This window comes from Dipodomys merriami, unplaced genomic scaffold (assembly GCF_024711535.1).
Source record: "Dipodomys merriami isolate MVZ:Mamm:240054 unplaced genomic scaffold, mDipMer1.0.p SCAF_143, whole genome shotgun sequence".
In the NCBI taxonomy this organism is placed as follows: domain Eukaryota; kingdom Metazoa; phylum Chordata; class Mammalia; order Rodentia; family Heteromyidae; genus Dipodomys; species Dipodomys merriami.
In genome coordinates, this window is record NW_027202749.1 from 2,550,145 (window position 1) to 2,577,569 (window position 27,425).

The window sequence follows — 27,425 nt, forward strand, 5'->3', positions numbered from 1 at the left end:
AAGGGACAGGCTGCTGCGTCCTGAGGTCAGCCATTCTGCAGCGCGCCAGCCCTGCCCCCTAGCAAACCGCCATGAGCCCTTCAGCCCCTTGCGGAGTCTGTGCAGATGCGTTTTTAAGGCCCCTGCTTCTGTTGTGCTTTGCTCCCCTTGGGGACCGGCCTTCCCTGGCCATGATGGGCAGCAAGGACTCCGTTCCTACCCCGATGAGGCTGCGTCTCCCTGGGTGAGGCCTCCCCACTGCCACCAGGGGGCGCCGGAGTAAAGCTGGAAGCTTCAGGGCTTCACCGGGGCTGTGTTCCTCCAAGTTCCACCTGCATGACCAGGCGCGTCAACAGGAAAAGATGCTCAGAGTCAGAGTGGCATGGGCAGTCTCGGCTCGGCGTGGGTGCTGGTTGGGCTCTGCCGGCACCTCTGCCTGGGTGCGCTTCACCTGCAGCAGCTCCCCGCATGGGCGGTGCCTGCCCGGGGTGCCATCCATCACCAGTCCACTCTGAGCCGGGCCGGTCCCATCGTGGGAGGCGGCCCGCGGCCCGGTAGCAGGCTCTCCAGGCCAGGGCACCCTCCCCTGCAGCCCTCCTGTGATGCCCGGCAGGCTGGGGCTGGCGGGAGAGGCGAGGTCAGCCTGGGGTGTCTTGCCATCAGCCGCATTCCTCCTCGAGCGCCTGGTGTCTGACACATTCCGTCCATCCCGTATTCTTGAATAGGTGGAGGGCAGGGTCAGCCACCCAGCGCCCGCCACGGCTAACCAGGGACCTGATAATCCCGCCTCCTTCCCAGAGCGGAAGGCACAGCTCCAGAGGGGAGATGGCGCTAGGGTCGGAGGGCATTTCCCACGTCAGTGGCGGGTGACTGACAGCTTTCTCGTGGGCTGCTCCAAGACTTTGAAGAGGTGTCTTCAACCCAGTCTAGCCTCCAGGCCTATTCTCAGGGTTATTGTGTGGATTCTCAACACTGCACCTTCACACACAAAGGCGGTGGGTACGTGGGCCTCGTATAGACACGGGACAGTGGAAAGGCAGACCCAGTGTGAATATGCACTATACCTGCACAGGAGCTGGGCACGCACCCCGGGACACCGGGCTTGGCCGGCCCCTCCTGGGCAGCGGGCCCCACCCAGCGGGCCCTGGCACGCTTTGTCCAGACCTTGCTCCTGCTCTGGGCCACGGCGCCGGCTCCCTTGCAGGGTTGCATACTTGGAGAGGTGGCCTGGGTTCAGGGGCCCCGCCGCGGGAGGGGCTGGGGCCAGGGGCGCTGCGGACCAGCCTCTTGGCTGAACTTCCTGTCCTGCTCTTCCCTCCCCGCCTGTGCCGTCTGCCCTCCCCACTGGAGGCAGCGAAAGCGGCCGCAGCACGCCCAGCCTCTCGGTGCTCTCCGACAGCAGGCCGCCCTCCTCCACCTACCAGCAGGCTCCTCGCCACTTCCACGTCCCAGGTAGGCCGGCTCCCGCACCTGCCACCCCGTCACGTGACCCGCCAGCCTCTGCGTCGCTCCCCACACGCTGAGCTGCTTAAACTCATCCAATGACGAGTGTGTTTGAGGTCCTCCAGAAGCCCCCCTAAACCGGGGGGGAGGGGAGCTGGGCGGCAGGAGCACCATCCGAGCTGCCGCACCCCAGTGACCCCGGGGCTCTCCATGGTCTCCTTCCCCGGCCTCCTCTTCTCCCTGCCCTGCAGACGGGGGTGGCATCTGGCGTGGGGTGCCTGACGGGCGTGGGGCTTCTACGTCAGTTGCCTCCCGCTGCCCATGTCTCTCTGCTGACCGTGGAACTGGCTGACCCTCGGGGGCCAGCGACGTGTGGGTGAAGGAAGACCCCTCCTGTGCCTCACCTTCTTCTCCTTCTCCGCAGACACTGGCGTAAAAGATAACATCTACAGGAGGCCCCCAATCTACAAGCAGCACGGTACAGTGGGCGCCGCTGCTCTGTTGAACCTGCATGCCCCGCTGCCCGCTTGCTTCTGCATGTGCCCTGTGCTGTGCACAGGTCCTGGGCGCTGCTGCGGTGTGAGCTTCTGTGCATGCTCACTGGGAGGCGGTGTGTGTGTGTGTGTGTGTGTGTGTGTGTGTGTGTGTGTGTGTGTGTGTGTGTGTGTGTGTGTGTGTGTGTGTGTGTGTGTGTGTGTGTGTGTGTGTGTGTGTGTGTGTGTGTGTGTGTGTGTGTGTGTGTGATGACCTGGAGCTGAGCCCAGGCAGGTGGGGCTAGGCTGGGGTCCGGTTTGGACGGCTTCCATGAGGCTGCTGTGGGGGGAATTGTCCGATGGACCCCACCTGAGCTGCTGGGTGACAGAGAGTCTCTGTCTATGCCCCTGGGCTTTGGGAAACAATGCTCTCAGTCACTTACTCCTTAGTGAGAACCTAAGCCCTGTGGCTTGAGGGTGTCTGTGGATAAACTGAACCTGCCCCAGGTTCACAGGGTTTCCTGCTGGCCATGAGGGTGTGGCCTGGATGTGGGGGTGTGGCTTGGTTAAGGTGAGGGCTGGGTGGGGGCGTGGCCTGGTTGCAGTGAGGGCGTGGCCTGGACGTGGGGGTGTGGCTTGGTTAAGGTGAGCGCTGGGTGGGGGCGTGGCCTGGTTGCAGTGAGGGCGTGGCCTGGATGTGGGGGTGTGGCTTGGTTAAGGTGAGGGCCTGGGTGGGGGCGTGGCCTGGTTGCAGTGAGGGCGTGGCCTGGGTGTGGGGGTGTGGCTTGCTAGGGTGAAGGCGTGGCCTGGGTGATGGGGGGCACGGCTTGGCCCTTTGATACCCTCCCCCACCTAGTGGCCACATGAGCCTACCTGGGATGGTGTGTGTCTGGGCCTCATGGCTGGGGGCATGAAGCGGGAATTAGAAGGAACCAGAAGGGAATCTCGGGTAATGAGGGTCCTGAGCCTGTTTCCTCATCCACAGAGCCCTGCTCTCCCTGGTGAGATGATGGGTTGGAGGCAGGTTTAAACGGGAAACGGCAGGCACCAGAAGCAGGACAGGTTCTTTGGGCTTCAGCCGCTTCCTGGGTCTGGCTGCCAATCAGTGCTCTAGTTACAACACTTGAGCCGCTTCCTGGGTCTGGCTGCCAATCAGCGCTCTAGTTACAACACTTCAGCCGCTTCCTGGGTCTGGCTGCCAATCAGTGCTCTAGTTACAATGCTTGATTTTTTTTTTTTTTTTATTTCCTCCACAATGGCCACAGGCCTTGGGCTTTGCACATTGCTTTCTCTAACCCAAAAGCAAAGAATTCAGCTCTGGTGTTCTAGAGCATAAGAACTCTCTGGCAGCGGGGCAGAGAGCGTTGTCTCTGTGAGGGAGGGGAGGGCAGGAATTCAGTCCCTCAGCTCCCTTAGCAGGTCTTTATCGGACCACATGCAGGCCTGCCTGTATCCAGCAAGTGCTCATCCACGCATGTCCTGAGCAGCACCTGTGTGCTGACTTTGCTCTTGCTACGCTGTCTAGAAACCTCCCATACCCCTATGGGCCTCCATTCTCTGGACTGTGAGCCTCTGGGGGACGGGGTTGTGTCTGAGGCTCTCTGCACCCTCCCCCCCCTCCCCCGCTCAGGACAGCACAGGTCCCTGCTGCGCACTTGGTGAAGGGAGGGAGACAGAGGCTGCAGGGCTAAGCACAAAACGCATGGTCCAGGGGGAAGGATAGGTGGAGAGCACACTGCAGGGATGGGTGGGTGAACCTGGGCAGAGGACTGCACTGAAGTGGGCAGAGAGAGGCATGGTGGATGGGTGGTCAAGTGAGCAGGCGGCTAGCTGGTGAGTAGATGTGGGGAGGGATGTGTGGATGGATGGATAAAAAGAGAGGGATGAAGGGAGGAAAGGATAAGATGGATGGATAAGGCTGGCTGGCTGGCTGGATGGATGGCTAAGAGGAGGAGAAAGGGATGAAGGAAGGGAGGGATAGATGAATGGATGCAGGGAAGAGCAGGCAGCTGGATGTATGAATGAGAGGATGGATGGATGGATGGATGGATGGATGGATGGATGGATGGTAAAGAGGGAAGGGACAACAGAAGGGAAGCATGCGTGTGGGTAGATGGATGGTAGGTGGATGAGTAGACCGGTAAGAAGATAGAAGGTTAAAAGAATAGATGAGGGGCTGGGAAGGTGGCTCAGTGGTAGAGTGCTTGCCTTGCATGCCTGAGGCCCTGGGTTCGATTCCTCAGCACCACATTAAGCAAAAAGAAAAAAGCCGGAAGTGGTGCTGTGGCTCAAGTGGTAGAGTGCTAGCCTTGAGCTGAAGAGCTGAGGGACAGTGCCCAGGCCCAGAGTTCAGGCCCCATGACCAGACCCAAAAAAAAAAAAAAAAGAATAGATGAGTAGATAGGAATCAGTAAATGTCTCGGTAAATGGACATATATAGATATAGATATAGATATGCCTCATGTGTGCTCACATATGGAGACATGATGAGACAGAGCGGGGAAGGAGGGAAAGCCGGCCCATCCTCCATCCAAAGGGAAATCAAAGAGGCCCTTTCCTTGGGATGCCTTGACAAGGGGCAGGAAGCAGTAAGTGATCCTTACCCCAGAAAGTCCCTTGGGACAAAAGGGGGTGGGGATGGACGGCCTCGTGACACACAAGAAACACTCTTTCTCCGATCGTCCTGATGGGATTTCCAAAGTTTCCTGAGAGCGCAGCCAGCGGCTAGCAATTTGCCCTGCCGAGGCCCCCACTCATCCCTCGCTCTTCGAACCTGTGAGCTGGCCGCCCCACGACTCCGGGCTTTGCTGGGATTTGCCATCTCACTTGATTTCTACAACTGGGAGAGGTGCCATGGGCCCATTTCACAGATCAGGAAACTGAGGCTCAGAGGTGATAAGGAAGCAACCCTCCAAGAATGCGCAGTGCCAAGTTCTTGCCTGAGCATCTGTAATTCTCAGGAGAACCCGTGACGCCCCTGCCCTCTGGTGATCTGGGCTCCGGCAGCCTGGCTGACTGCCCCCCTCCCCCGGTGTGGGCATCAGCGTGAGCAGAGGGACAGGCAGAATGCCAATCCTGGTGAAGTCCCCGCAGTGTGGGGTCGGCCTGTCCACCGTGGGCAGCGAGCCCCTGGCAGCCACGGCTGACGCTCCGCCTGAAGCCCCGCCCTGTGTCGCACGTAGCTGTTCTGGCATTGGCCGCCATTTTCCAGCCTCCTGGCTTTCCAGAAATGAGCCCCACTGATAGCTACCCTCGGCCCCGGGGTCCTGCGACAGCTCAGCCTTGAGAATGGAGGACGCAAGGACGTGTATCTTTCCGTCTCTCCCGAGGAGGCAGAGCCGGCCGTAGTCAGGGGAACCTGGACGTCCGTGCGTCCTGACCGGAAGCGCTCAGTCTTGGCTTTTGGCCCTGTCTCGTCAAGGTCCTGTAGCCCAGTCCCCAGTGTCCAAGCTCTCAGGCCTGGTGTCAGCCTTGTCCTTGGTGGTGCAGGAGGCAGGGCGTTCCAAAAGACGGGCCGGCTCCAGCCCGCCGCTGGCTGCAGGTAAGAAGCCGGCCAGCTGGCACGTCGTCCGGGCTGCTGGCTCCGGGCACGGGCCGGGCAGGCACGTGCGGGTCTCGGTTCACTGGCTGCATGCGTGCGCGTGGCGTGTGTGTCGTCGGAGGATGTGCATGGCAGGTCTCTCACCCAGTGCCTGTCTTAGTTGAAGACATGTCAGTCCCGCTGGGGACGGCACCCCTAAAATACTGCAGGTAGCGTGCACCTCGGCAAACAGCCTGTAGGTGAATGCTCAGGGCGCTCTGACCGAGCCACTCAGAGGGGTATTTTGCATGCGTGCATTTGTCACTACTGCTCCTCATGGGCTTCTCACCGTGTTGGTGAGTGGGGGACAGACAAGGGGGGCCTGGGACTCAGCCTGCTTGGATCCCAGCCAGCACTGCGCAGATGACACAGGCAGCCAGTGCCTGGCCTTCTCCACAGCCCCCACCCAGCCTCAGTCTGCCAATCTGTGAAATGGTGCCAGGCCCCCTTTCCTGGGGAAGGCAGGGGGCCGTGATGGATGCGAGGCTCCGGCTTGGGAACTCTGTGAATAAGGCCTTCCGTTCCTCAGCATCCCATGAGCAAAGTAGAAAACGTGGCCTTCGGATGCCAGGTGCTGGGCCCCACTGTGGCTGTTCCCTGGGGAAGCGGGGCAGAGGCCAGAATTGAGGTGGCGTCGGTGCCGCTCCAGCCATTCACGCTCAGGGTGTGCACGCGCCTCCCCCAGGCTGCGGCCCGCACGCCTGCCCGCCTTGTTCGTGTCCCTGAAAAGGCGCTTGTGTGTGCAATGCAGGCGTGTTGTCCTCACACAGGTGTGTGTGGGGCACAGACACATCGGCCTCACACACGATCTTCCCTCGCAGCCATGAGGCGCTTAGACGGAGAGGAGGAGAGCTCCGACCAGGACAGCAGGAAGGTAATTGTGGGGCCAGCGGGGCCCGAGCCCGTGCCTCTTCCTCCTTCTCCTCTTCCTCCTCCTCCTCTTCTTCCTCTTCCTCTTCCTCCTCCTCCTCCTCTTCCTCTACCTCCTCCTCCACCTCCTCTTCCTCTTCCTCCTCCTCCTCTTCCTCCTCCTCCTCTTCTTCCTCTTCTTCCACCTCCTCTTCCTCTTCCTCCTTCTCTTCCTCCTCCTCCTCTTCCTCCACCTCCTCTGTTCTTTGGGGTCCTGCAGGACCAAAGGTGGGACCAAGAAGGGCCCCTGGCTCTGGAGGCACTGCCTGCTGTGGGTCTGAGGCTCAGGGCCCAGGACGGGGCAGCAGCCGCGTGGGCTGTGGGTCTGAGGCTCAGGGCCCAGGACGGGGCAGCAGCCGCGTGGGCTGCGGGGCACGAAGGCTGCTTTGGGAGCGGTGTGGCGATGTTTTCTGGGAAAGGCTGCAGGTGAACATTTCCAGCCGCCCCTGCTCTCTGACGCCGCCACGCAGCTCTCAGAAGCTGCCAGAGAGCACCGGTGTGACCAACATCCACAAGCGCGGCCAGGCGTGCACAGGCGCAGCCTGCACCTGCTCACGACGGCAGGCTGCATGGCGTGGCGTGGGCTGCGTGGGTGTGTGCTCTCCAGCCCAGGCCCCCTCACCAGTCCGTGAGGCAGGACAGCCGGGAGGGGGGAAGGCCTCAGCTGCACCTGCTCCCCCTCCTCCGTGTGGCTCCATTCTAGCCTGCACCCCCTCCCCGTGAGCGAGGACAGCCACACCCCCAGCAGCACCGCTACGCAGGGAGATCTGTGTGAAGAGCTGGAAGTTTTATCTCCCAGAGGGCTAGGCCAGGGCATTGGGAGTAAGGAAGCTGCTAGAAGGAGGGGCGGGGTGTTTCACGTTACCTACGGCCGCCGCATTCACTCGACGTCCCTCCCCTCCGCAGACCGGCTGGCCGCTGCTCAAGGGCGGCGTGGACACCAGGACTAACTCTCCAGACCTGGACAGCCAGTCCCTGTCCCTCAGCAGCGGGCCGGAGCGAGACCCTCCGCACAGGCCGCCCGCGGACAGCTTCTACGCACGTGAGTGGTTCTTCTGAGCCGGGGCCGCCTCCCCGCCGCCTCCCCGCCGCCTCCCCGCCGCCTCCCTCCACAAAGCCCACAGACGTAAGGACCCACAGAGAGCAGCGCCCAGCACGCCCGCCCCTGCCCCACCGCGGGCCTGGCACCAGCCTCGGGATACAGGAAAGCAGACACGGAGGCGCCCTTGGGCACTGGAGACGAATGGCCCTGAGGGCCCAGGCGTGGGCAGGCGTGGGCATGGTCCGGGCCGAGGCCAGACCTGGCACTGGTGACAGGCACTGTCCCCCGTGGCCCCTCCACCAGGCCCTGCTGAGTCCCAGGCATGCCACCGCAGATCCTGGGGACAGCTGGCACCCGTCTACCCCTGGGGTGTAGAGAGGGATGGCCTAGGCGGCTTTCCCAGTGTGCATTGCACCACAAACGGGGGTACCTGGAAGCAGCCTTGGGTCTATACCAGGTGGGGGGGGTTCTGGCACAGGACTGGAGGGAGGAGGAGGCAGAGGCCACGGGGGCGGGTGGGAGGTGGGAGGGCTCCCGGCTCCTCGGTGACCTAGGCCCTAGTTTAAGTCCAGGCTCCCTGAGACCACACTGGCAGCCGTGGGCCACGCCATGTGCACGGCAGCCTCGTGGGTCATTAGGAGACCCCTTCCCGGCCGGCCGCCGTAGATGCTCAGTAAACAGGCCGCATCCTCCCCGTGGGGAGCCGCGAGTCTGACCTCTGCAAGGCCCAGGTGCCCGTGGGTGCGTGAGGCACGGTGTGCCCGGCAGGGCCCGCCGCGTGTTAAAGAACAATTGAAACCAACAAAGGCGTCGTGTTCTCTGTGCCGTCTCCACTCACGGGTGAATGCCGGCCCTGGGGTCCCGAATGCACGCACGGGGCCGCGTGGGAGCCTGGAGCAGTCTGGGCCCCGAACCTCGTGGCAGACAGGCCGGGAGGGGCGCTTGTCCGGCCCGCCCGCCTGCGCCTCCGGGGGAGCTCCGCACGCCCCTAAAGCCCCGGGTGGCGCAGGGCAGTGTGTGGCCGAGGCCCTGTCGCCTGGGCCTTCCTGCCGGGCACGCACGGTCCCCGTGGTCCCCACGCGTGGAATGGAGGCTCCAGCACGGCGGTCGGGACACAGCCAGACCTCCGCCTGGGATCCAGCAGAGCAGGCAACGATGTCCAGGTGACCTCCCCAGCGCCCAGCCTTCCCCGGCCGGACAGGCAGGCCTAAATCGGCCGGGGTTGTCTCTGACCTCCTGAGGGACAGGTCCGGCCCTGCGGTGCGGGTACAGACCTGGGGTTGTGACTCTGCGACCTGCCCCTCTGTTTCTCCTCATGTCCCCCCACCGGGTCCTCCGAGCAGGAAGCCCGCCCCATCTGAGATCTGCAGCAGGTCTCTGAAGCCGTCCCTCCCCGGGCGGAGGGCATCGGCAGCGTGGACCCGGCTGAGGCCCACCTCATCCTCCATGAGCCTCGTGAGCAGTCTGAGTGGGAGGGGCACATCCATCATCCCCCCTCTCGCCCCCATCCGCCAGCCTTTACCCCCGATAGTGTGTGCACGCAGCCAGCGTGCCCGCCTGCACCCCAACATCCACCTGGGGGGAGATCGCACCACCCAACGCCGCCAGGGCCCGCCAGTGCTGGCTGAATTGAGATGCGTGACGCTCAGCAGGTACTTCTGGAGTACCCACTCCAGAGGCTGAGTGCCCACGGCCCCCCTCGGGAGCTGGGCGGGGCGGAGGCCGGCGGGAGAAGCTGCTGCCCTTCGGCCTCCTGGCCTCCTCCCACCCGCACCGAAGTCATCCTTCAGTCAGTCTGTCATCTGTCCCTCCACCCAGTGTCTACTGAGTAGCTACCACATGCCGGTGGCACAGGCGGAGAGGGAAGCAGGGGGAGGCCCACGCTGTCTGGAGAAAGGTCTTTCTGCTTGGGGAGTTTTCGTCTCGCAGTCTCGGGGAGGAACCCTGGAGCCCCTTGCGGGCCTGGGGGGCTCCTGGCCCCTGAGCCACACTCCTGTTCCCTTCCCTGACAGTTGGATTTGGGGGTACGATCTAACTTTACGCGGGTGCCCTCAGACTCAAAACCATCCTTCCTCTGCAGAGGCCTGGCTTCTGCAGGCGCGGGGGCTCCCTTCTTGTGAAGACGGTCTTCCGGGATGAGCCCCCCCGCCCCCTGGGAAGCGCAGGAGGCGGCCTGGGACCGTTGCGTCCGCGGGTCCCACGTCCCTGACCGCTGAGGGCCCCTCTTCTCTTCTGAGGTCCCCTGCAGGCACACACGCATAGGTGCACACCTGTGTACACACCACACACACCTGTGCGCGCGCACGCCACATCCACGCCCATCATGGCTGGAATGTGTCAGCACAGCATACGCCGCTGGCTAGCGGGGGGACTCGGGTCCCCACAAGACCGCAGTGCTTACGCGGGAGCAGCAGGGGAGACGTGAGGGGGAGGCCTGGGGAAAAGCTCTGGAGAGCAGAGGGTACGGCACAGAGGAGCCTCTCGCCCCGCTGACCCTGTCCCTGCATGTCCCTTCCCCGGGAAGCCCGCATCCACACCCGCTGCCTGCCCAGGCCCAGGGCCGCCGCTGCCCTCCGTGCCAGCCAGCGAGCGGGCGGGCCGGTTGCAGCCTCCTCCTCTCTGACTCCCCTGGGCTCAGGGCGGGAAGGACTCCCTGACACAGGGAGGCTGTGCCCTCCCGGGACACAGCCCTCTTTGCTGCCTGTCATCTCACGGCTGTGGTCACTGCCCGACCCGGCCATGACCGCGGCCCGTGGGGAACCGGGCAGGTGTCAGGCCTGGGGGCGTGGGGGCCGACTCCCCACACTCTAGCAGTGAAGCAGCCCAGGAGGTGGGGCGGGTGTACTACCGGGTCACCCAGGAGCATTCCGGGTCTGGGGACAGCTGGGTCAGCAGAGACCACGCCTCCCTTCCTGTGGAGTGGGGAGGGCCGAGGCCTCGGGCGTGTGCAGAGCGCCAGCGGTGTCTGGGACGGAAGCCAGGGCCCCGCAGGACTCTGGGTGGTCTCCGTCCACCTCCACCGGAAGGCACAGAGGAACTCCTGCCCACGGGCAGCCACAGCAGCGAAGGAATTGGCATGCGGGCAGCACCAGGCGGGCCCAACGGACCAGAGCAGAACGGTGCCAAGTGTTCAGAGAATGAAATCATCCTTGGAACCTCTGCCCGTAACACAGCGGGCCCTGTGACCCCCACAGAACGCAGCCACCTGAGGGAAGACTGAAGTCAGGCCTCGTCTTCCGACTTAAGGTCCACGGTACCTGGGGTGCAATAGAAAAATGACTCCTCACAGCAAGAACTCTGAGAGGAACCATCGGGATGAGGAATGACAGTTAACCGACAGCACCAAGGGGAAGCGGGACGCTGCGTTACCCTGTGAGGATTTGAAGAGCGCTATCGCAAAGTAGTTCAGCGAGCAGTTCTGGTTCCGAAAACCTATAAAAGGAAAAAAAATACTTTTTTAAAGAATTATATGCAAGCCAGGTTCACACCTGTAATCCTAGCTTCTCAGGAGACTGAGATCTGAGGATCACAGTTCAAAGGCAAAAAAGTCTGTGAGACTCTTATCTCCAATTAACCAACTCAGGAAAAGCCAGATGTGGTGCTGTGGCTCGAGTGGTAGAGCGCTAGCCTTGAGCACAAAAGGGCTCAGAGATGGTGCCCAGGCCCTGAGTTCAGGCCCCAGGGTCCATTACAAAAGAAGAAGAAGAAAAGAAGAATCAAATGGAAACTATAAAAATGAAACAGGAAGATAGCCAAAATGGACAATTCTGCTGGGTGAGTCTGAGAACAGAACAGCTGGTCTGCGTCCTGGCCCAGGGACCAGTCTGCAGACAGAGGAGAGCGGCTGGGCCTGAGCAACGCAGACAGCAGAGGAAAAGAACAGACACTCAGGGACGGATTCTCAGGAGAGGAGAGAGAATGGGCTTGAAAAATAGTCAGAAATCATAGCTAACCACGTGCTGAACTTTGCAAAGACACAAACCTTCAAGTTCAAGAGACTCAGAGTCAACAGCAACAACCACACATCTGTGTCAGCACGGGTCGCTATTAAACGTCTGGGAGCTGGAGGCAGACAAACACAAAAATAATCTTGGAAAGTGGGAATAGAGGCGTCAGGAAAGGAAAACTCCCCCAAGTTGGATGACTGCAGATTTCTCGTCAGAAACTGTGGAGACCAGAGGGAGGGGTCCGCTTTTCCTGTTTCTGGGGCTGAAAGGAACGCTCCCCTGGTATGTTCTGCAGGCTATGAAAATATCCTTCAGCGTGACATGGGTCAAGATGCTACTCATAGCTGCGCCCCGTGGCTCACACCTGTAATCCCAGCTACTCAGGAGGCTGAGATCTGAAGTTCAAAGCCAGCCCAGTCAGGAAAGTCTGTGAGACTCTTCTCTCCAATGAACCACCAGAAAACTGGAAGTGGCGCTGTGGCTCAAGTGGTAGAGCGCTCGCCTGGAGCTGAAGAGCTGAAGGGCAGCACCCAGGCCCAGAGTTCAAGCCCCACGACTGGGGAAAAAGGGGAAAAAAGATACGACTTATAAATTATTATCTTGACTGGAAACCCCTTTGTACAAATACTTAAGGATAATGAATTTAAGAAAAGAAAAGAGGGCAGATGTTCTTCAGGGGGAGGGGGAGGTGGGCATGTCCTGGGGCTCTGGAAAGCTGGGTGAAGGTGTTGTCCCCGGCAGCCCTCCGGCCGTGGCTGACGGGCTCTCAGTCACGGGAGGAGGTCTGGAGCTTCCGAAGGAAAGGACCTGGCGTGGGTAGTGAGGGAGTGATGCCCTAGACCGTCCTCTTCTTCAGTTTCTGAAATGTGAAGGTTGCCGCGCCGGAGCCAGCCTCGCCGCGGTGGGTTCATCCCCGGAGGCACGTGCCGGTGACCTGGGGGTGAAAGCAATGGTTCCCGGAACGGAGTGCGTGGTCCGGTGCCCTGTGAGGTTGTGTGACTCGGTGGTGGCTCATGGGTGCTCTCCACCCCGCTCTGGCTGAGCAGGGCGGGGGACCGTCTGTGTCTCTGCGAGCTCTGTGGAGAGGATGATGCCGCTGGCCAGCACCCACCTTGACAACCGTTGTCTAGCGTCCGGCTTCTCCGTCCAGCCGGGCGGGTCCCTCGGACCCTGGTGTGTCCCTGGCTGCGTGTGTGCGGTGGGAACGGCTCCAGCCTGCCGGTCAGGAGGCCTCTCGGCCCTGCTGGGCAGCCTCAGGGCGAGGCCTGCCCATCTCTGGGCCTCCATTCCTTTCTGTGCAATGTGAGAAGTAGGCTAAGCTGTGTACCCTCGAGGGGCCGCAGAGGCTGGGGGGAGCGGATCTGCCCGGCAGAGCCTCCCCTCCCCACCGCTGCCCTCCCCTCCCTCCAGAGGGTCACCGCTCACCTACGACTGCAGGGCAGGTCCCCTCCTCTGCCAAGGGAAGTTTGGACCCTGGCCTTGATGTTAGAGATCTGCCCTTCCCCCCACCCCCGACCTACCTCCAGAGCCTTCCCACAGGCCACCTGGTGGGACCCCCAAGCCGGTCCCCAGCTGAAGACCTCTTCAGACCCTGTGTCCACAGGAAGCAAGCCACTGCCTCCTTCCTGCTCCGTGTGGACCCCACACACAAGGGGCCTGGTCCAGCAGCTCTGCTCAGAAGTGAGCTCCCCCTGCCCCCGGACCAGGCACCCCATGAGCACAGAGGGACAGGACCCTCCTTCCCCGAGTCCTAGGACACTAGCTCAGCTGGCCTGTGCTGCTGGGTGGGCGGGGCCTGGGGCGGGGCCTGGGGCGGGGCCAGACCAGGCCAAGGCCCTGGTCTAGTGGACACAAGGGCACTTCCTGGGGTAGGGAACCTGCCACATGGGGTGGGAGGAGCCCTGTTGCGTCCCTTCAGGAGATGCCCTGGCCTCCTGTGAGCCGCCTCTCCGGCGCCTTGGAAGAGGCCGGCGGGGAGGGCCAAGGGCTCAGAGTCCCACATTCAGGAGGAGCTTGGAGTGTGTCTGCCTACAGCCCCGTTGGCTGGTGGTGCTCTTGGCATGGGATGGGGACCCCTTGCTCGCCCCCGGGGACCCTCCAGTCCGGGCTCCACCTGGAGAATGAGAAGCTGGCTTGGGTGACATGATGGACCAGCCAGTGGCAGCGTCCTTGGGGCTCTGAGGGTGGGAGAGGGGGAGTTCCCGGACCCGGCTTATTCCCAGCCCATGCCCGAGGTCACACTGGAGTCAGGGGAGACCCCCGCACACCCTGGCCTGGCCGGGGGCGTGCGTGACGGAGCTGTGCTGTGTGTGTTGCAGGCTTCCCCTATTCCAAACCTGACTCTCTCCCAGGACCCGGGAAGGATGGCCTGGACCTCCGGGTAGGTACTCGGCCCTCCCCGCTGCCCTGGCCTCCCCTCCCCGCAGCCTCCCTCCCCGCAGCCAGGCGGAGCAGCGGCGCCCGCCCACCTCTGCCCCCCTACACACACAGAGCCTCCCATACCCGGGTGTGATCTGGCCACCCGACTCCTCCCCTCTGCGCCCCCAGGCTGACCCCAGGATGGGGGGGAAGGGAGAGGCAGACGGCCACAGCGATGGGCTCCTGGGGTTTCTCCCCTGGGATGCAGGGTCCAGTAAGGCCCAGAAAAGGTTTCTGGGTGCCTGAGCCGGCCACAGCCCCTACAGGGCGGCTGCCCGGTAGCAAGGTGGCTAGGAGTGGTGTCCTGTGACTGGGTGCCGGCCCCTGCAGGGCTGGGCTGACCCGTGACCCCGCTGACCTGTGCCCAGGCCCCGCCCCTGCTCCTGGCTGCTTCGCCCTCCCCCCCTTCCCCTCCGCACTGCTCCCACCCTTGTAGCAGCCAGATCTAAACTTCCAGAGCCGGCCTCGCTGCTCTGAGCCCCCCCGCCCCCAGGCCCTCCACCGCCCCGCAGCCTCTTCCCAGTTTTTGTCCCTACAAGCGCAGCCCCGGGCATCTCCCTGGCGTGAGGATGCAGGGCACTTCCGTCTCTCATCTTCCCCGGCCCGGTCAGATCTGCTGTTGGCTGCTGGGGTCCCAGCCCAGGACCCCTCCCACCCCACCTCAGCATCGCAGCACGGTGGGAAGCCAGTGGACCCCAGCCCCTCCCCCCACTCCCTGCGCTTCCCATTCCGGAATGACCCGCGCATGCAGCATGCTCCTGTGCCCTCCAAAGGACCTAGGTCCCCTCTATCTCGCGGGACGCAGGGGACAAGACACTGCCCGGACTCTGCAGCCCCCTCCCCTTGGGGTCAGAGGCCCCGGGACAGTGGGAACACCTTCTAGAATGTTCTCTTCTTGCCTAGAACGGCTGCTGTCTGGCCCAGGGACTGGTGGTGCGCAGCGTGCTCTGTGTGCTCATGTCAGGATCTGGGGTCCGCTCGGTCGCAGGGGGAGGCGGGGGGGGGGGGGATGAGGGACGGCGCTCTGCTCGAGGCTGGGCACCCGCGGGACAGTCTGTGCTCAGGGCCATGGCGGGGCCTTCCACCGCCTCCTCGTCTGCAGCGTCCTGGCGTGTGGAGCCTCTGCCTGGGAGGCCAGGCGTCCAACCCTCAGGACGGCTGCGGGCACACGCTTTGGCTTTACAGGAGAGCCGGGCCTGGGCACGGTCCTGCTGCCAGCCCAGAGGGTGGAGGAGAGCGCGAGCGAGCGGGTGCCCTTCCCGCCCCAGAGCCGGTAGTCCATCCTCCTGGGGAACCAGGGCGCGTGCGCGGCACTCTGGCCCACCGCCGGGGTCCTGTGGCCACGCCCAGCGCAGGATCCAGGGTTGCTCTTCTCTAAGAACTCCCTTCCAAATTGATTCCTTGTTCCTTTTCTCTGAGACTTTCATGTTCTCTCCTGCCTCTGCTCGGCGGGAGGGAAGGCCAGACACACGTCTGCAGTGTGGCCCGCATCTTACAGTTCAGCCGAGCCCAGAGCCTGAGCGCTGGACCTTCTCCCCCAGGCCGCTGACCTTCTCCTGACCTTCTCCCCCAGGCCGATGACCTCCTGACCTTCTCCCCCAGGCTGATGACCTTCTCCTGACCTTCTCCCCCAGGCTGATGACCTTCTCCTGACCTTCTCCCCTAAGCCAATGACCTTCTGACCTCCCCCAGGCCAATGACCTTCTCCTGACCTCCCCCAGGCCGATGACCTTCTCCTGACCTTCTCCCCTAAGCTGATGACCTCCTGACCTCCCCTAGGCCAATAACCTTCTCCTGACCTTCTCCCCCCCCCCCCGGCCGATGACCTTCTCCTGACCTTCTCCCTCAAGCCAATGACCTCCTGACCTCCCCCAGGCCAATAACCTTCTCCTCCCCTAGGCCAATAACCTCCTGACCTTCTCCCCTAGGCCGATGACCTTCTCCTGACCTTCCCAGGCCTATGACCTTTTCTTGACCTTCTCCCCCAGGCTGATGACCTTCTCCTGATCTTCTCCCCCAGGCTGATGACCTTCTCCTGACCTTCTCCCCAATGGCCGATGACCTTCTCCCCCAGGCCAATGACCTCCTGACCTCCCCCAGGCCAATGACCTTCTCCCCAATGGCCAATGACCTTTTCCTGACCTTATCCCCCATGGCCAGATCCATTTATTAGGTGGCCTCTTGATTGTTTCCTCCCCCTCCTCCTCCTCTTCCTACTCCTCTTCTTCTTCTTCTTCTCCTCTCCTCCTCTTCCTCTTCTTTTCCTTCTCCTCCTCTTCTTTCTCCTCTTCTCTTCTTCTCCTTCTCCTTCTTCCTTTTCCTTCTCCTCCTTCTCCTTCTCCTCCTTCTTCTCCTCCTTCTCCTTCTCCTTGAAGAGATTCTGGAGCCTAATTAAAAGCACAGATGCAGTCAGTCAGACCCAATCCCGCTGCGGCAGGAGAAGGCTTTCTTCCATAACCTCGCCCAGCTGTGTGCATCTCCTCATCCGCTGGCCGAGTGGGGAGAGGGAAAGCCCACTGCTCTTGTTCCAAGAGGAATTTGTTCCCAGTCCCTGTGATCCAGAGCCCCCGTGTCCCAGAGATCGTGATAGTGCCGCCATGGCCGTGTGCTGGCCAGGCGGGCCACAGGACGCATGCATTCACCGCCCGCCCCGCACAGGGCAGCCGCCACCTGCCGCAGGAGGCAGCGGCGATTCTGATGTGTGCCCCTGGTCTGCTATTACAAGAATGGTCTCTGGCCGCCCGCAGATCCTTGGAGCAGCTCCCTGGGAGGTCAATTTTGAAAAACTCTGTTGCTACCTGCAACTATATTCCAGTGTTAAAAGGCCAAGATCGTCAGGTTAGAAAAGATAGTGCAGACAGAGGCTGAAAGTAGCTTTCAATCAATTAGTAGAAAAATAACAACGATGCTAAAAATCACAAGGAGAAGGAAGGTAGAAGCCATGTGTGTGCCGATTCAAGTGGAAGGAAATTGAAGTTCAAAGAAAGTAACAGCTGAAGGGAATACAGCAATCACGATAAAGACCCAGTGTCACAAGACAGTTATGGCATTCATCAACTTAAATGCACCCAACAACAGGAAAATGCCAGTCACTGTGGAAAAAATACAGCAATGCAGATAATTTGAATTGGCTCTTTTGCAATAAGACATGGGTCCAATAAAGGAAAAAGAATCATTTAAAAGTACACAGAGTAACTGAACAGTTTAAGTCACAAACTTCATCTCATAGATAGATGGGAAAAATATATCTTTCTAATCCAGTTTTCACGGGTTCATAAAACATTTGCCAAAACGCTTTTTTACGTGATCGCAAACAAAATCTTAGTAAGTTAAAGAAGGCTGACATTCCCAGCTGTATTGCCAGAATGAGCCTGTGAATTAGAAGCAACCTGTGAATTAGAATCCTCGCCCCGAGTTCAACTCCCAGCAATAACTGTGGGCAAGTTGTTTACATTTCTGAGTCTCTGTTTCCTAGAATTAAGGCAAAAATAATAATAATGATGATCCTTATCTCTTAAAGTTATCATGAGAATCAATGACAGCGTGTTTGTGAGATCTTCCCGTGCGCTGTGCAATGTGTTTCCTTTGAATCATTACGGAAACCTCAAAGCTCACACACCTAATCCTAGCTACTCGGGAGACCTGGACAGTAAGTCTATGAGATCCCATCTCTAAAAACAAAAACAAAAAACAAACAGCAGACTTAGCTCAAGTGGTAGAGCCCCCACCGAGCAAGCGAGCTGAGCAAGTACAAGACCCTGAGTTCAAATCCCAGGACACTAAAAACAATATCTGCTTCCCCCAGCCGCTGTGGCGTGAGGAGGCTCACTCCAGCGTGGGCCTTGGTACAAACAGGAGGTGGTCTGTGGCCACCATCTCATCCTTCTTGGTGATTCCAGGGCTTAGGATTCAGGACAGGCCTACGTTTCTCCCTCCTCTGTGTTGCTGTGGCTCTCGAGGCTGACCAGAGGTTGCAGCAGGACTAGAGGATGTATCCACAGGGTGGTGGGGGCGTAATGAGCGCCACAAGGGAGACAGGAAGAGCATCTGCTGCCTTGAAACCCCCTGCAGCTCCGTTGGAACCTGGGGGCCGGCCGGCCTGGGGCTGGTGCCCTGCTTGCTCTGCTCTCCTGTCCACCCCCCTGCCCACCCTGAAGTCCCATCTCATCCGTCTGAAAGGCTGGTTCTAATGTGTGTCCACGGTGGGTGGAGGTGATGGACCGACGGGGTGGCCAGGACCTCCTGACAGCCTGCCATGCCCATCCCCGGGCACTAGGGGGCGGCAGTGCCCCTTTGCGTCAGCCTGGCCAGGCCGGCTAAGGCTGGTTGGTTGCTTGCTGTTAGGGCCCAGGGGCTGTCTGATGGACAGGTCCTGGGGAGGGGTTGAGGTGAGTGAGCATGGTGGTGATGCCTTAAGACGGCAGTGTTGGCAGATGGACGGATGCTGAGACGCCTTGTGAGTCACGGCCGCTTCCCGATACCGGGGGCTTTTTCTTTTTTGCTGGTCGTGGGGCTTGAACGCAGGGTCTGGGCACTGTCCCTGAGCTCTTGCGTTCATGGCTAGCTCTTGTTCTCTACAACTTTAGCCACAGTTCTACTTCTGGCTTTGTTTTTAACTGGTTAATTGCCCGGGCTGGCTTTGAACCACGATCCTCAGATCTCAGCCTCCTGAGTAGCTAGGATGACAGGCGACGGTGCTGAGCCACCTGCCATGGTCCATGCTCACCTCAGGCCAGGGGCCCAGCACCAGACAGGCAGGGCTCGGGGGCTGCTGAAGGCGGCCTGGACGGCTGCAGCCCCCGGGGACGGCTCTCGGGGCTGTATGGACACAAAGGTGCCGGGGCCCTGCCGCCCCCTGCTGCCTGCGCCCTGCAACTTGCCTTCGCGCGCTCTCTCTCTCTTCCAGAACGCCAACCTGGCCCCTTGTGGAGCAGACCTGGATGCCAGCTGGGGCACGCGAGGTACACAGGGCGGGCACCCCGTGGGTCTCTGGCTGGGCAGGGGTCATAGCCCACGTCCCCCAGGCTCATTCCAAGGCCTGCTGGCGGGCAGGGTCCTTGGGGGTGGCTCGGTGGCCTTTGTGCCACTCCTACCACGCCAATGCCCCTCTCCTGTGCGGGTGTGGCAGTCTGGACTATTAGACGTCTGTCTCTAGGGGTCAGAGTGGCAGGCGAAGCCCCCGGGGCTCTCCGGGGCTGGTTCACAGCCCATGGCAGCCGCCGGCATTCCTCACGGGCTGAGTCCCTGGCCTCTGTGTGCACAGACCCCACACGTGCGCTAAATGAGTCTGTGTCTAATCAAGGCTTCCGGTCTGGAAGGAAAACACTTTGGAGAGCTGGGGTGCGCTGGGTGGGAAGGGGACCGTGCTCAGGCCTGTCACCGGCTCCCTGGGAGGCAGAGATCTGGGTGGCAGGTGTCACCGTGGAAGCCAGCCTAGGCAAAAAGAAGTTGTGAGACCCTATCTCAAACCAGTGGCGGGGCAGGGCCGTTCACGCCTGTCACCCGGCCAAGAGGCGCCGTGGCTCGTGCTGTGGTGTGATCGCCGTGGTGTGATCGCCATGGTGTGATCGCCGGCCGTCCCCAGTGACACAGGAACACAGTTGGAGGAAGGCAATGCATGCCGGCCAGGGTGTGAAGCGAGACCCCTACTTCAAAACTAACCAATGCAAGCGGGGCTGGAGGCGTGGCTCCAGCGGTAGAACACCTGCCCAGTCAGAACAGGGCCCCGTGCGGGTCTCCAGTACCACCCGAGAGGCGGGGGGAGGAGGAGCCTGTGGCTGTGGTCAGAGGCCAGTGCAAGTGTCAGACGCCCCCCACCCCCAGAAAGGTCTGTCCTCCAGTAGCCACTGTGCAGGTAGGTAAACTGAGGCAACATCCTTCTCAGGGTGTCCCAGACCACCAGAGAGGATATGTGTCCACCAAGGGGCACAGTGCCATCTCCCAGCTTCCCGTCTGGGCTGAAGCCCCCTGACCATGCCCCCATGTGCCCACGGGGTCCCCGACCGGGCCTCCCACGTCCCACGGGGCCCCTGAGGCAGGCGGCGGGGGTCGGGCGGCTCCTGGGGGTGGCTTCACCTCCAGCTGGAGCCTGTGCTTCCTAACCACCCGTGCCTCTGCTCTTTCTCTTACAGAGTACAAGGTAAGGGCCTCCCCGGCGTCTGTCCTTCCGTCTCTCCCCGCCGGCCACTGCCCAGGTTCAGAGTTGCCTTGTTTTGCTCTTGGGGGCTCCCCTGCCCCGCCCGCTCCGGCCGCTGCGCGGGCGCTGTGACCTCCGCTCCCTCCCGCAGGTCTACCCTTATGACTCCCTCATCGTGACCAACCGAATCCGCGTGAAGCTGCCCAAGGACGTGGACAGGACACGGCTGGAGGTGAGCAGGGCGGGGCTTCACTCCTGGAAAGGGGTCCCGCAGAGGCCCCGCCATGACATCAGACAGCGGGGAGGGGCTGGGCCCAGGGGGAGGGGTGGACAGCAGGGAGGGGCTGGGCCGGAGGAAGGGTGGACAGTGGGGAGGGGCTGGGCCGGAGGAAGGGTGGACAGTGGAGAGGGGCTGGGCCCAGGGGAAGAGGTAGACAGTGGGGAGGGGCTGGGCCCATGGGGAAGGGTGGACAGCGGGGAGGGATGGCCCAGGGGGAGGGGTGGACAGCGAGGAGGGACGGTCCAGGGGGAGGGGTGGACAGCGGGGAGGGGCTGGGCCCAGGGGAAGGGTGGACAGCGGGGAGGGACAGTCCAGGGGGAGGGGTGGACAGCGGGGAGGGGCTGGGCCCAGGGGGAGGGCTGGACAGCAGTGAGGGACTGGGCCCAGGGGGAGGGGTGGACAGCGGGGAGGGGCTGGGCCCAGGGGAAGGGTGGACAGCGGGGAGGGATGGCCCAGGGGGAGGGGTGGACAGCGGGGAGGGGCTGTGCCCAGGGGGAGGGGTGGACAGCGGGGAGGGGCTGGGCCCAGGGGAAGGGTGGACAGCGGGGAGGGACGGTCCAGGGGGAGGGGTGGACAGCGGGGAGGGGCTGGGCCCAGGGGGAGGAGTGGACAGCAGTGAGGGATTGGGCCCAGGGGGAGGGGTGGACAGTGGGGAGGGGCTGGGCCCAGGGGAAGGGTGGACAGCGGGGAGGGATGGCCCAGGGGGAGGGGTGGACAGCGGGGAGGGACTGGGCCCAGGGGGAGGGGTGGACAGTGGGGAGGGGCTGGGCCCAGGGGTGAGGCTCAGGAACGTGGTTATGGCCCAGCCCCCACGGGTTTTGGAGGAAGGAGAAGGAAGGGCGACGAGGCTGCGGCCATGCTGCCCCTGCGGGTGTGGGCCGTGGTCGTGGGAGGAGGGCTGGCTCAGTCAGCATGGCAGTGGAAGAAGAAACTTCGCTGAGCACCTACTATGTATGCACCAGGGCTGACATGCGAGGACTCGGTGAATGGGCCAGGCCCTGTCCGGCCTCTGGCTGGGACTCGGAGCCTCAGGAGGCCAGGAGTCTGTGCGGTGTCAGGGGAAGGGTGTGGGATGGACGGACACCGGGCCGGGCTCTGTACTCGGGTGGAGACTGAGCGGATCCAGAGGCTCGGCCTCTGCGGTGGGGCGGAAGGCCGCAGGGGACAGAGGACACCCGTGCTGGGGGCACCCAAGCTGGTCCTGAGGAGGCAGCGGAAGGGGGGCCGCTGGGGAGGAGAATGCCCAGGCCCTTCACAGCAGAGGCCTGTGCGCACCTCTGGGGCCGGTGAGTGTAGTCTGCCGAGCAGGCCTGCAGGGGGCGCCCTGGCTCTGGGCCAGCCCCCGTCCTTAGCCTTCCTGTCTGCACCGTGCAGAGGCAGACGCTGAGAGTCACGAGTGAGTGACTGCGGGCAGCAGAGACGGCCTTCACCCGGCCTCAGCAGGCCGTGACCCTGGCCAGGTGACAAGGACACCGCGCCGGAGGGAGGCGCATCCGCCTGGCTTTGCGGTAACTCCTAGGTGTCAGGTGTGAGGGACTTCACAACGGGGATCTGCGGCCTCCGGCTGGCTTGATCCAGGGCTGGCGGTGTCTCCCATCTCCTGACTGCGCTTTCTGTGCTGGCTCACGCGTAGATCTTCTCGAGGGGGGCTCGTTTCTGAGGCCGGCCTCCTGAGGTGGGGAGAGGGCGCCAGGCATCGGGATGGGGCGGGGCTGGTCAAGGGTGGCTGTGGGTGCTGCTCGCGCAGCCTTCAAGTCGTGGAGCAGCGTCCAAGTCCCGGGTGCACCCCCATCTCTTCACGGTTAATCGGCTTCACCCAAAACCAGATGTTTGTCCATGATTTTGTTGGTGGTGGTGGCGGTAGGGCTTGAATTCAGGAATTGGGCGTTGTCCCTGCGCTCTTCAGCTCAAGGCGAGTGCTTGAGTAGGTAATTGGAGGTGAGAGTCTTTTCTTCCTAAGCTGGCTTCAAACTAGGAGTCTCAAGTCTCAGCCTCCTGAGTAGCTGGGGCGACAGGCGGGCCCGCCGGTGCCTGTGCCTACCTAATGCCTAGTGTCTGACAGACAGGGCCCTAGGGCTGCGCCCTGATGCGTCAGATTTGAGCGCCCTGCAATCCGGGCAGGGCGTTCTGGAGGCTGTGCTGGTGTCTCCCAGGAGGCTCCTGGAGGGCTGGAGGCTGTGGGGAGGCCCTCGGGGCCATGGCTCCGGGGCAGGAGGTCCGGGCAGAGCCGGGCTGCGGCAGGCGTGCTGTGGTTTTCTGGGGTGGGAGGGCACGGGCACGCCGGGGTTTGCTGGGCCGGAGTGGGCCTGAGTGCACGGCATGTGCATGGGGAAAGCCTTTGTCCCCGCGGCCCCACAGACGGGGCCCCATAACGGCCCCCCAGGCCTCCCTGGGTCCTGCCAGGGGCTAGCAGCCACAGGGCTTCCCTAGCCCAGGTGAGGGCCGTAGCAGGGCCTCCTGGAGGCCCGAGACCCAAGTCCAGGCCGCGGACACGGTGGACGCGGCGGGCACAAGGACCTGGGGAGGAGGGTGACGCCATCCCTGAACGCGCACGGCCGCCGCACACACGACGCCACTGATGTCCCGGCAGCTGCCTGCAGCCAAGTGTGGGCTTCACCCTCACCCCCCTTCCCTAGCTTATGGGGGGCTCCCCACCTCCAGCCTGGCGTGTTCCCCATTAATCACACCATCACAGGTCACACGAGGCTACCCTGCCAGCCCACCGGTGACTGGCCCCCCTTCTCCCCCTCCCCCTCAGCACCCACCCCATCCCCCACCCCCACTGACCTCCCCCCCTGTCCTCAGCCCTCCCCCTCCTCCCCTCACCAGCCGGGAGCACCGGCTCTCAGGAGCACACCTCAGTCTCTGGCCTTTCCTTGTTACACACTCCTCCTTGCCCCGTTGGGGCCCCGAATTCGAGCATCCTGGGTGTCGGGCGGGCCTGTTCATCGCAGGCTGTGTGACTGTGGGTTAGAGAGCTGTTCACGCCTTGCCCTCTTCTCGCTCCCTGGGGACGGGGCAGCGGATGGGCGCTGGGGCAATGGTGGGAGCCCGGCCGTGGTCTCCAGTGACACCTCAGCATCTGATGTGTCCAGGCTCACTCGCTGTCAGGAGCGCCGTTCTAACGACAGCCGGCGGGCGGCCAGGCCTCGTCCCGGGGCTTGCTGGCCAGGCCTCGTCCCGGGGCTTGAAGGCCAGGCCTCGTCCGGCTGTGTCCTGTGTGTGCTCCTGTGCCATGTGAATCCGTGCTTCTGTGACCACTGTGTGCCTGGGTACGGGTGTTCACACGCCTGCATGTGTGCTCGTGTGTGGCAAGTGACACCATGTGTGTTCACACATATGTGCACAGATGTGAACACTGATCCTGTGTGTGCACTGTACACACGTTATGTGTATATTTGTGTATGCGTTGTGTGCACGTATGACCCACAGAGGAGCGCACACGTGTGCTTTGTTGTATGTTGTGCGTGCTTCTGTTCGTGTGTGTGTATGAGTGTGCACATCTGTGCTTGTGTGTGTGCCTTGGGCATGTGTGTGTGCTGGGGAACTTGGCTCCCGCCCTGCACGCCACGCAGATTCCAGGACCCGCGTCTCGGGTCCTTCGGCCGCGGCCGATCGCGTGGGCCGCCGCTCCCCCTCCAGCCTGGCGCAGCCCTGCCTCAAGGCTGAGGACGCGCACGGCGCCATCTGGGGTGAGAACTGTCCACCGTGGTGAAGGTCGCGGCTCACCAGTGCCCACCACCACCAACCAGTTCCAAAACACTTTCAGCAGCACAAAAGGAACCACACCTGCCCCTCGCCGACCCCCGTTCCCCGCCCGCCGTCCCCACTGTGGCAGCCTGGGAAGACTCGGACTCGGGCCGGGCTGGCTGCCGCCACTGGGTCTCCGGCCGGCCGGGCAGGCGGGGCTGTGCGGGGCAGTACACACTCTGGAAAGCCCCGGAATCTTGGGGCGGCTCCTGCGGGAGGGCGTGAGTGGGCGGGAGCAGTGGGGGTTTCTGGGAGCCGGTGGAGAGGGCTGCCAGCCGAGGTTGGGGGCTGAGCCCCGGCGCCGGCTCAGCCCAGCCAGGCTGCCTGGTGCAGAAGGCAGGCAGGCGGGCGGCTCTGGCGTCCGGGACGGTGGGGGGGGGGGGGGCAGAGACCTGTGCCGGGGCCTCTCTGTCCTGGGGCCTCACAGCCTCCACTGTGGGAACACGGGGTAGCAGGGCACCGTGCGGCCCGCCTGGTGTCCATAGCCAGCAGCTGTGACAGGAGAGGTGACAATGCGGCCACCTGAGGCGGCTCAGTCCCAGACACGGGGGGGGGGGGGGTGCAGGCCCACGGGGAAGGCCAGTCTGGGTGGAGTGGAGGAGCCCGCTGTGCGCTGTGCGTGGGGGGGAGCCCCAGCCGAGCCCCCAGCCTCAGAGCTCCGCTCCTGTGGGGCCGAGGCCGGCAGGGGCCGGGCACAGGAGGGCGCGTCCACCGCGGCGGCCGAGGCCGGCCCGGCTGCTCACCACTCCCCCCCTTCTCCTTGCTTGAAGAGACACCTGTCTGCTGACGAGTTCCAGCAGGTGTTCGGCATGAGCGTGGAGGAGTTCGACCGCCTGGCCCTGTGGAAGCGGAACGACCTCAAGAAAAAGGCCTTGCTCTTCTGACGGCCGCCAGCCAGCGCCTGGCCCCGGTGTCATGAACGCCCCCGAGCCTCGGCCTGGCTGGCGGGGGCCGGCGGCGGGGGCGGCCCTGGGGACATGGGGGGCAGGGGGAGAGCCCCCACACTGCCTGTAGTTTAGGGCCAGGGGGCCAGCTTGACCCACACACCCCCTCCTCGGCTCGGCCGGGTCATCCCGGAGCCCCTTCCCGGCCCCTGCAGTGCCCCGGCCCCGCGTGAGGCTCTGGGTCGGGCGATGGCTGGGACCCGCCAGCCACAGACGCCGCCGCGCGCAGCCGGAGCGCAGCGCGGTGCCAAGCAGCGGCAGTCACTGTTCCAGCCGTCTGTGACGGGTCTCTTCTATTTTTGGGGGGGGGGCTGAACATCAACCAGACAGGGTGCCCCAGCCCGTGCCCGCGTGTGACCCCCCTAGACACCTAAGTGACAGCTGTCAACAGCACAGAGGTTTTTATTTTACTAAGAAGTCTAGCTTCCTCACGCCCACCACAGCCCACGTGCAGCGTTTAGTTCTGGGCGCATCCCCCACGGGGAGCGGCCCGCCTTACCCCCACGCGTGTGCGTGTGCGTGCGCAGCGTCTGCCCCGCGGCCTGGGGCTCCCCACCCCCTTCACCTCTCTTCCTTCCTCTGTGTCACAAGGGACGGCCTGGAAGGAGTGCCCAGCTAGTGCTGTGGGCAAACACGCGTGATGACGTCGTGGCTCCTGCGCTGGTACTTTTTAAGTCTGGAGAGAAAACCTGCCCCCGTGGCCGAGGTCCTGGAAGAAAGGGTGCCCGCGGGGTCCGGCTCCCTGCTCCTGTGCGCCCCATGGGGGGGGGCGCCCACCACACGGGTGGAGCAGGGCGGAGACGCCACTGCTCCCCGTCTCTGCCTCCAGAGAAGGTGGGGCCCCCGACACGGAGCAGAAGGCCAACCCCCCCCCCCCGCGTTCCGCGCCCCCACCCCCGCCCCGGCTTCGGTCGTGGGGAGTGGGGGAGGCGCGTGCCGGCCAGGATGCCGACGCACCGCCGGGCCTGCACCCCGAGCCGGCTCCCCGAGCCCCCGTGTGCCCCATCTGTCCCCGCGCGAATCACGCCTGTGCGTCTCCTCAACCGCTCCACACCGAACACCCGCTCGGCACTCGCTGCTCGCCAGCCCGGCTGGGCCCTGGAGGGGGAGCTGGCACCAAATCTGCTTCCTGCCATTTAGCGACCGGAACCCCCTTTCCCCATGTGCACTGTGTCCTGTCTGACCACAGAGAACCCCGAGAAAATAAAAAGTGACACGCCGTGGCCGTGGAAGAACGGCATTCTTCCGTGTGTGGGGGGGGGTCTCTGGAGTCTGGGGAAGCTCCGGGGAGGGGTGCGCGGGGCAGGGCCCCCGGAGACGGGCCCCCCACTCCCAGAGGCTGCAGTTGGGTCGGATGGAGCCCCGGCTGGCGTGGCGGCAGCCATCCCCCCTTCCCTGACACCCCGCCCCGCAGCCCCCCCCCGAGCTACAGGAGCTTCGGCGCTGTCTCAGCAGCGGAGGGGAGGTCTGGCCCGCGGGACTGGGGCCTCCGTCTCGGGCCACGCGTGACTTCGTGGCCAGGCGGCTCCCAGGGCAGAGGCTCCACGCTTACCGGGCGCTGACCGCATGGGACCAGGCCGCCCTGTGGAGAGGCTCCTGGGACGCCTGGCTCCAGGCCAGGCCTGTGGGAGGACCGGCCTGGCCAGGGGCAGGGAGGGGTGTAAGGCCAGGCCAGGCCCAGAAGCGCTGAATCTGCCTTCCCAGGTTCGAGGCCCTGCTGTGTAGAGAACCCCCACTGTTTCCTCTGTCTTCACAGTCAACCTGTGGGCCCCCACCAAGAATTGTGTGGGGTTCCCGGCCCCCCCCCCCCCCCGCACTGTGCAGATACCATCGGTGCTCCAGAGGCAGCCCAGCCCAGAGACCAGCCACGCGGGACGGGGCGGGAAGTTCCCAGCCCAGCCCGCACCCGGCTTCCCTGCCAGCACAGACGCCTGGGGCCCCCCAGCTGCCGACCCGCCTGCTACAAACTGGAGGTCCCAGCCCCGCCCTTGGGTTGATGAATTTTCCAGGGACACGCCTGTGTTTCCTGGCGGATCTCAAAGGACCCGGATGAGGAGAGGAGCAGTGGAGAGGGTGGGGGAGGGGAGCAGGGGGAGGGGGGTGGGGCTGGCCCTCGGGGACCTCCCATGGACGGCTCTCCCGAAGCCCCCAGCCCGTCCTCCTGGCCTTCCACTCTTGGTCACGTCCCCCGCTGCGGGCCTGCAGCCCGCTACCGGCTTCCGGCCATCTGTCTGTCCATTTGCCTACAAAACAAATCACGCAGCTGATTCCGAGGGTGTCCGGAACGTACATGCCAGGAAGCGGACGAGACCAAATGTATATTTCACAACAGCCCGCCGCCCACCCCCGTCCACGGCCAAGCGCGGTGCTGTCTTCTGGGTCGGCTGCGTGTCCCGAGTCAGCAGCCCCTGGAGCCTGTGTGGGAAACCCTGGGAGAAAGGGGGAGGGTCTCCTTCCCGCCCCCCTTCCCCCCCTCCCCCCAGCTGCTTAACCTGGAACCAGCTTCAGAGCCTATTGGTCCAGA

General features: G+C 63.3%; 1 protein-coding gene across 7 annotated transcripts in view; it reads left to right on the forward strand.

Annotated features, from left to right (window-relative positions):
- Ablim2 (actin binding LIM protein family member 2) overlaps positions 1 to 26,132 on the forward strand; it is a 94,291-nt gene extending 68,159 nt beyond the window's left edge. For 3 of the 7 annotated variants that reach the window (XR_011371740.1, XR_011371741.1, XR_011371742.1), the window contains 9 exons: positions 1,330 to 1,431; positions 1,847 to 1,900; positions 6,297 to 6,349; positions 7,291 to 7,426; positions 13,692 to 13,753; positions 18,698 to 18,752; positions 19,923 to 19,985; positions 20,079 to 20,159; positions 24,728 to 24,816. Coding sequence is in view for 1 of the 7 variants with exons in the window: in XM_070021784.1 (XP_069877885.1) it covers positions 1,330 to 1,431; positions 1,847 to 1,900; positions 6,297 to 6,349; positions 7,291 to 7,426; positions 13,692 to 13,753; positions 18,698 to 18,752; positions 19,923 to 19,930; positions 20,079 to 20,159; positions 24,728 to 24,841 (665 nt within the window). In the remaining 6 variants the exon portion in view is untranslated. Of the gene's footprint in view, positions 1 to 1,329; positions 1,432 to 1,846; positions 1,901 to 5,316; positions 5,437 to 6,245; positions 6,350 to 7,290; positions 7,427 to 13,691; positions 13,754 to 18,697; positions 18,753 to 19,922; positions 19,986 to 20,078; positions 20,160 to 24,727 lie in introns of all 7 variants that reach the window. The other 4 variants (XR_011371737.1, XR_011371738.1, XR_011371739.1 and 1 more) reach the window with 4 other exon arrangements.
- The last annotated feature ends 1,293 nt before the right edge of the window (positions 26,133 to 27,425 follow it).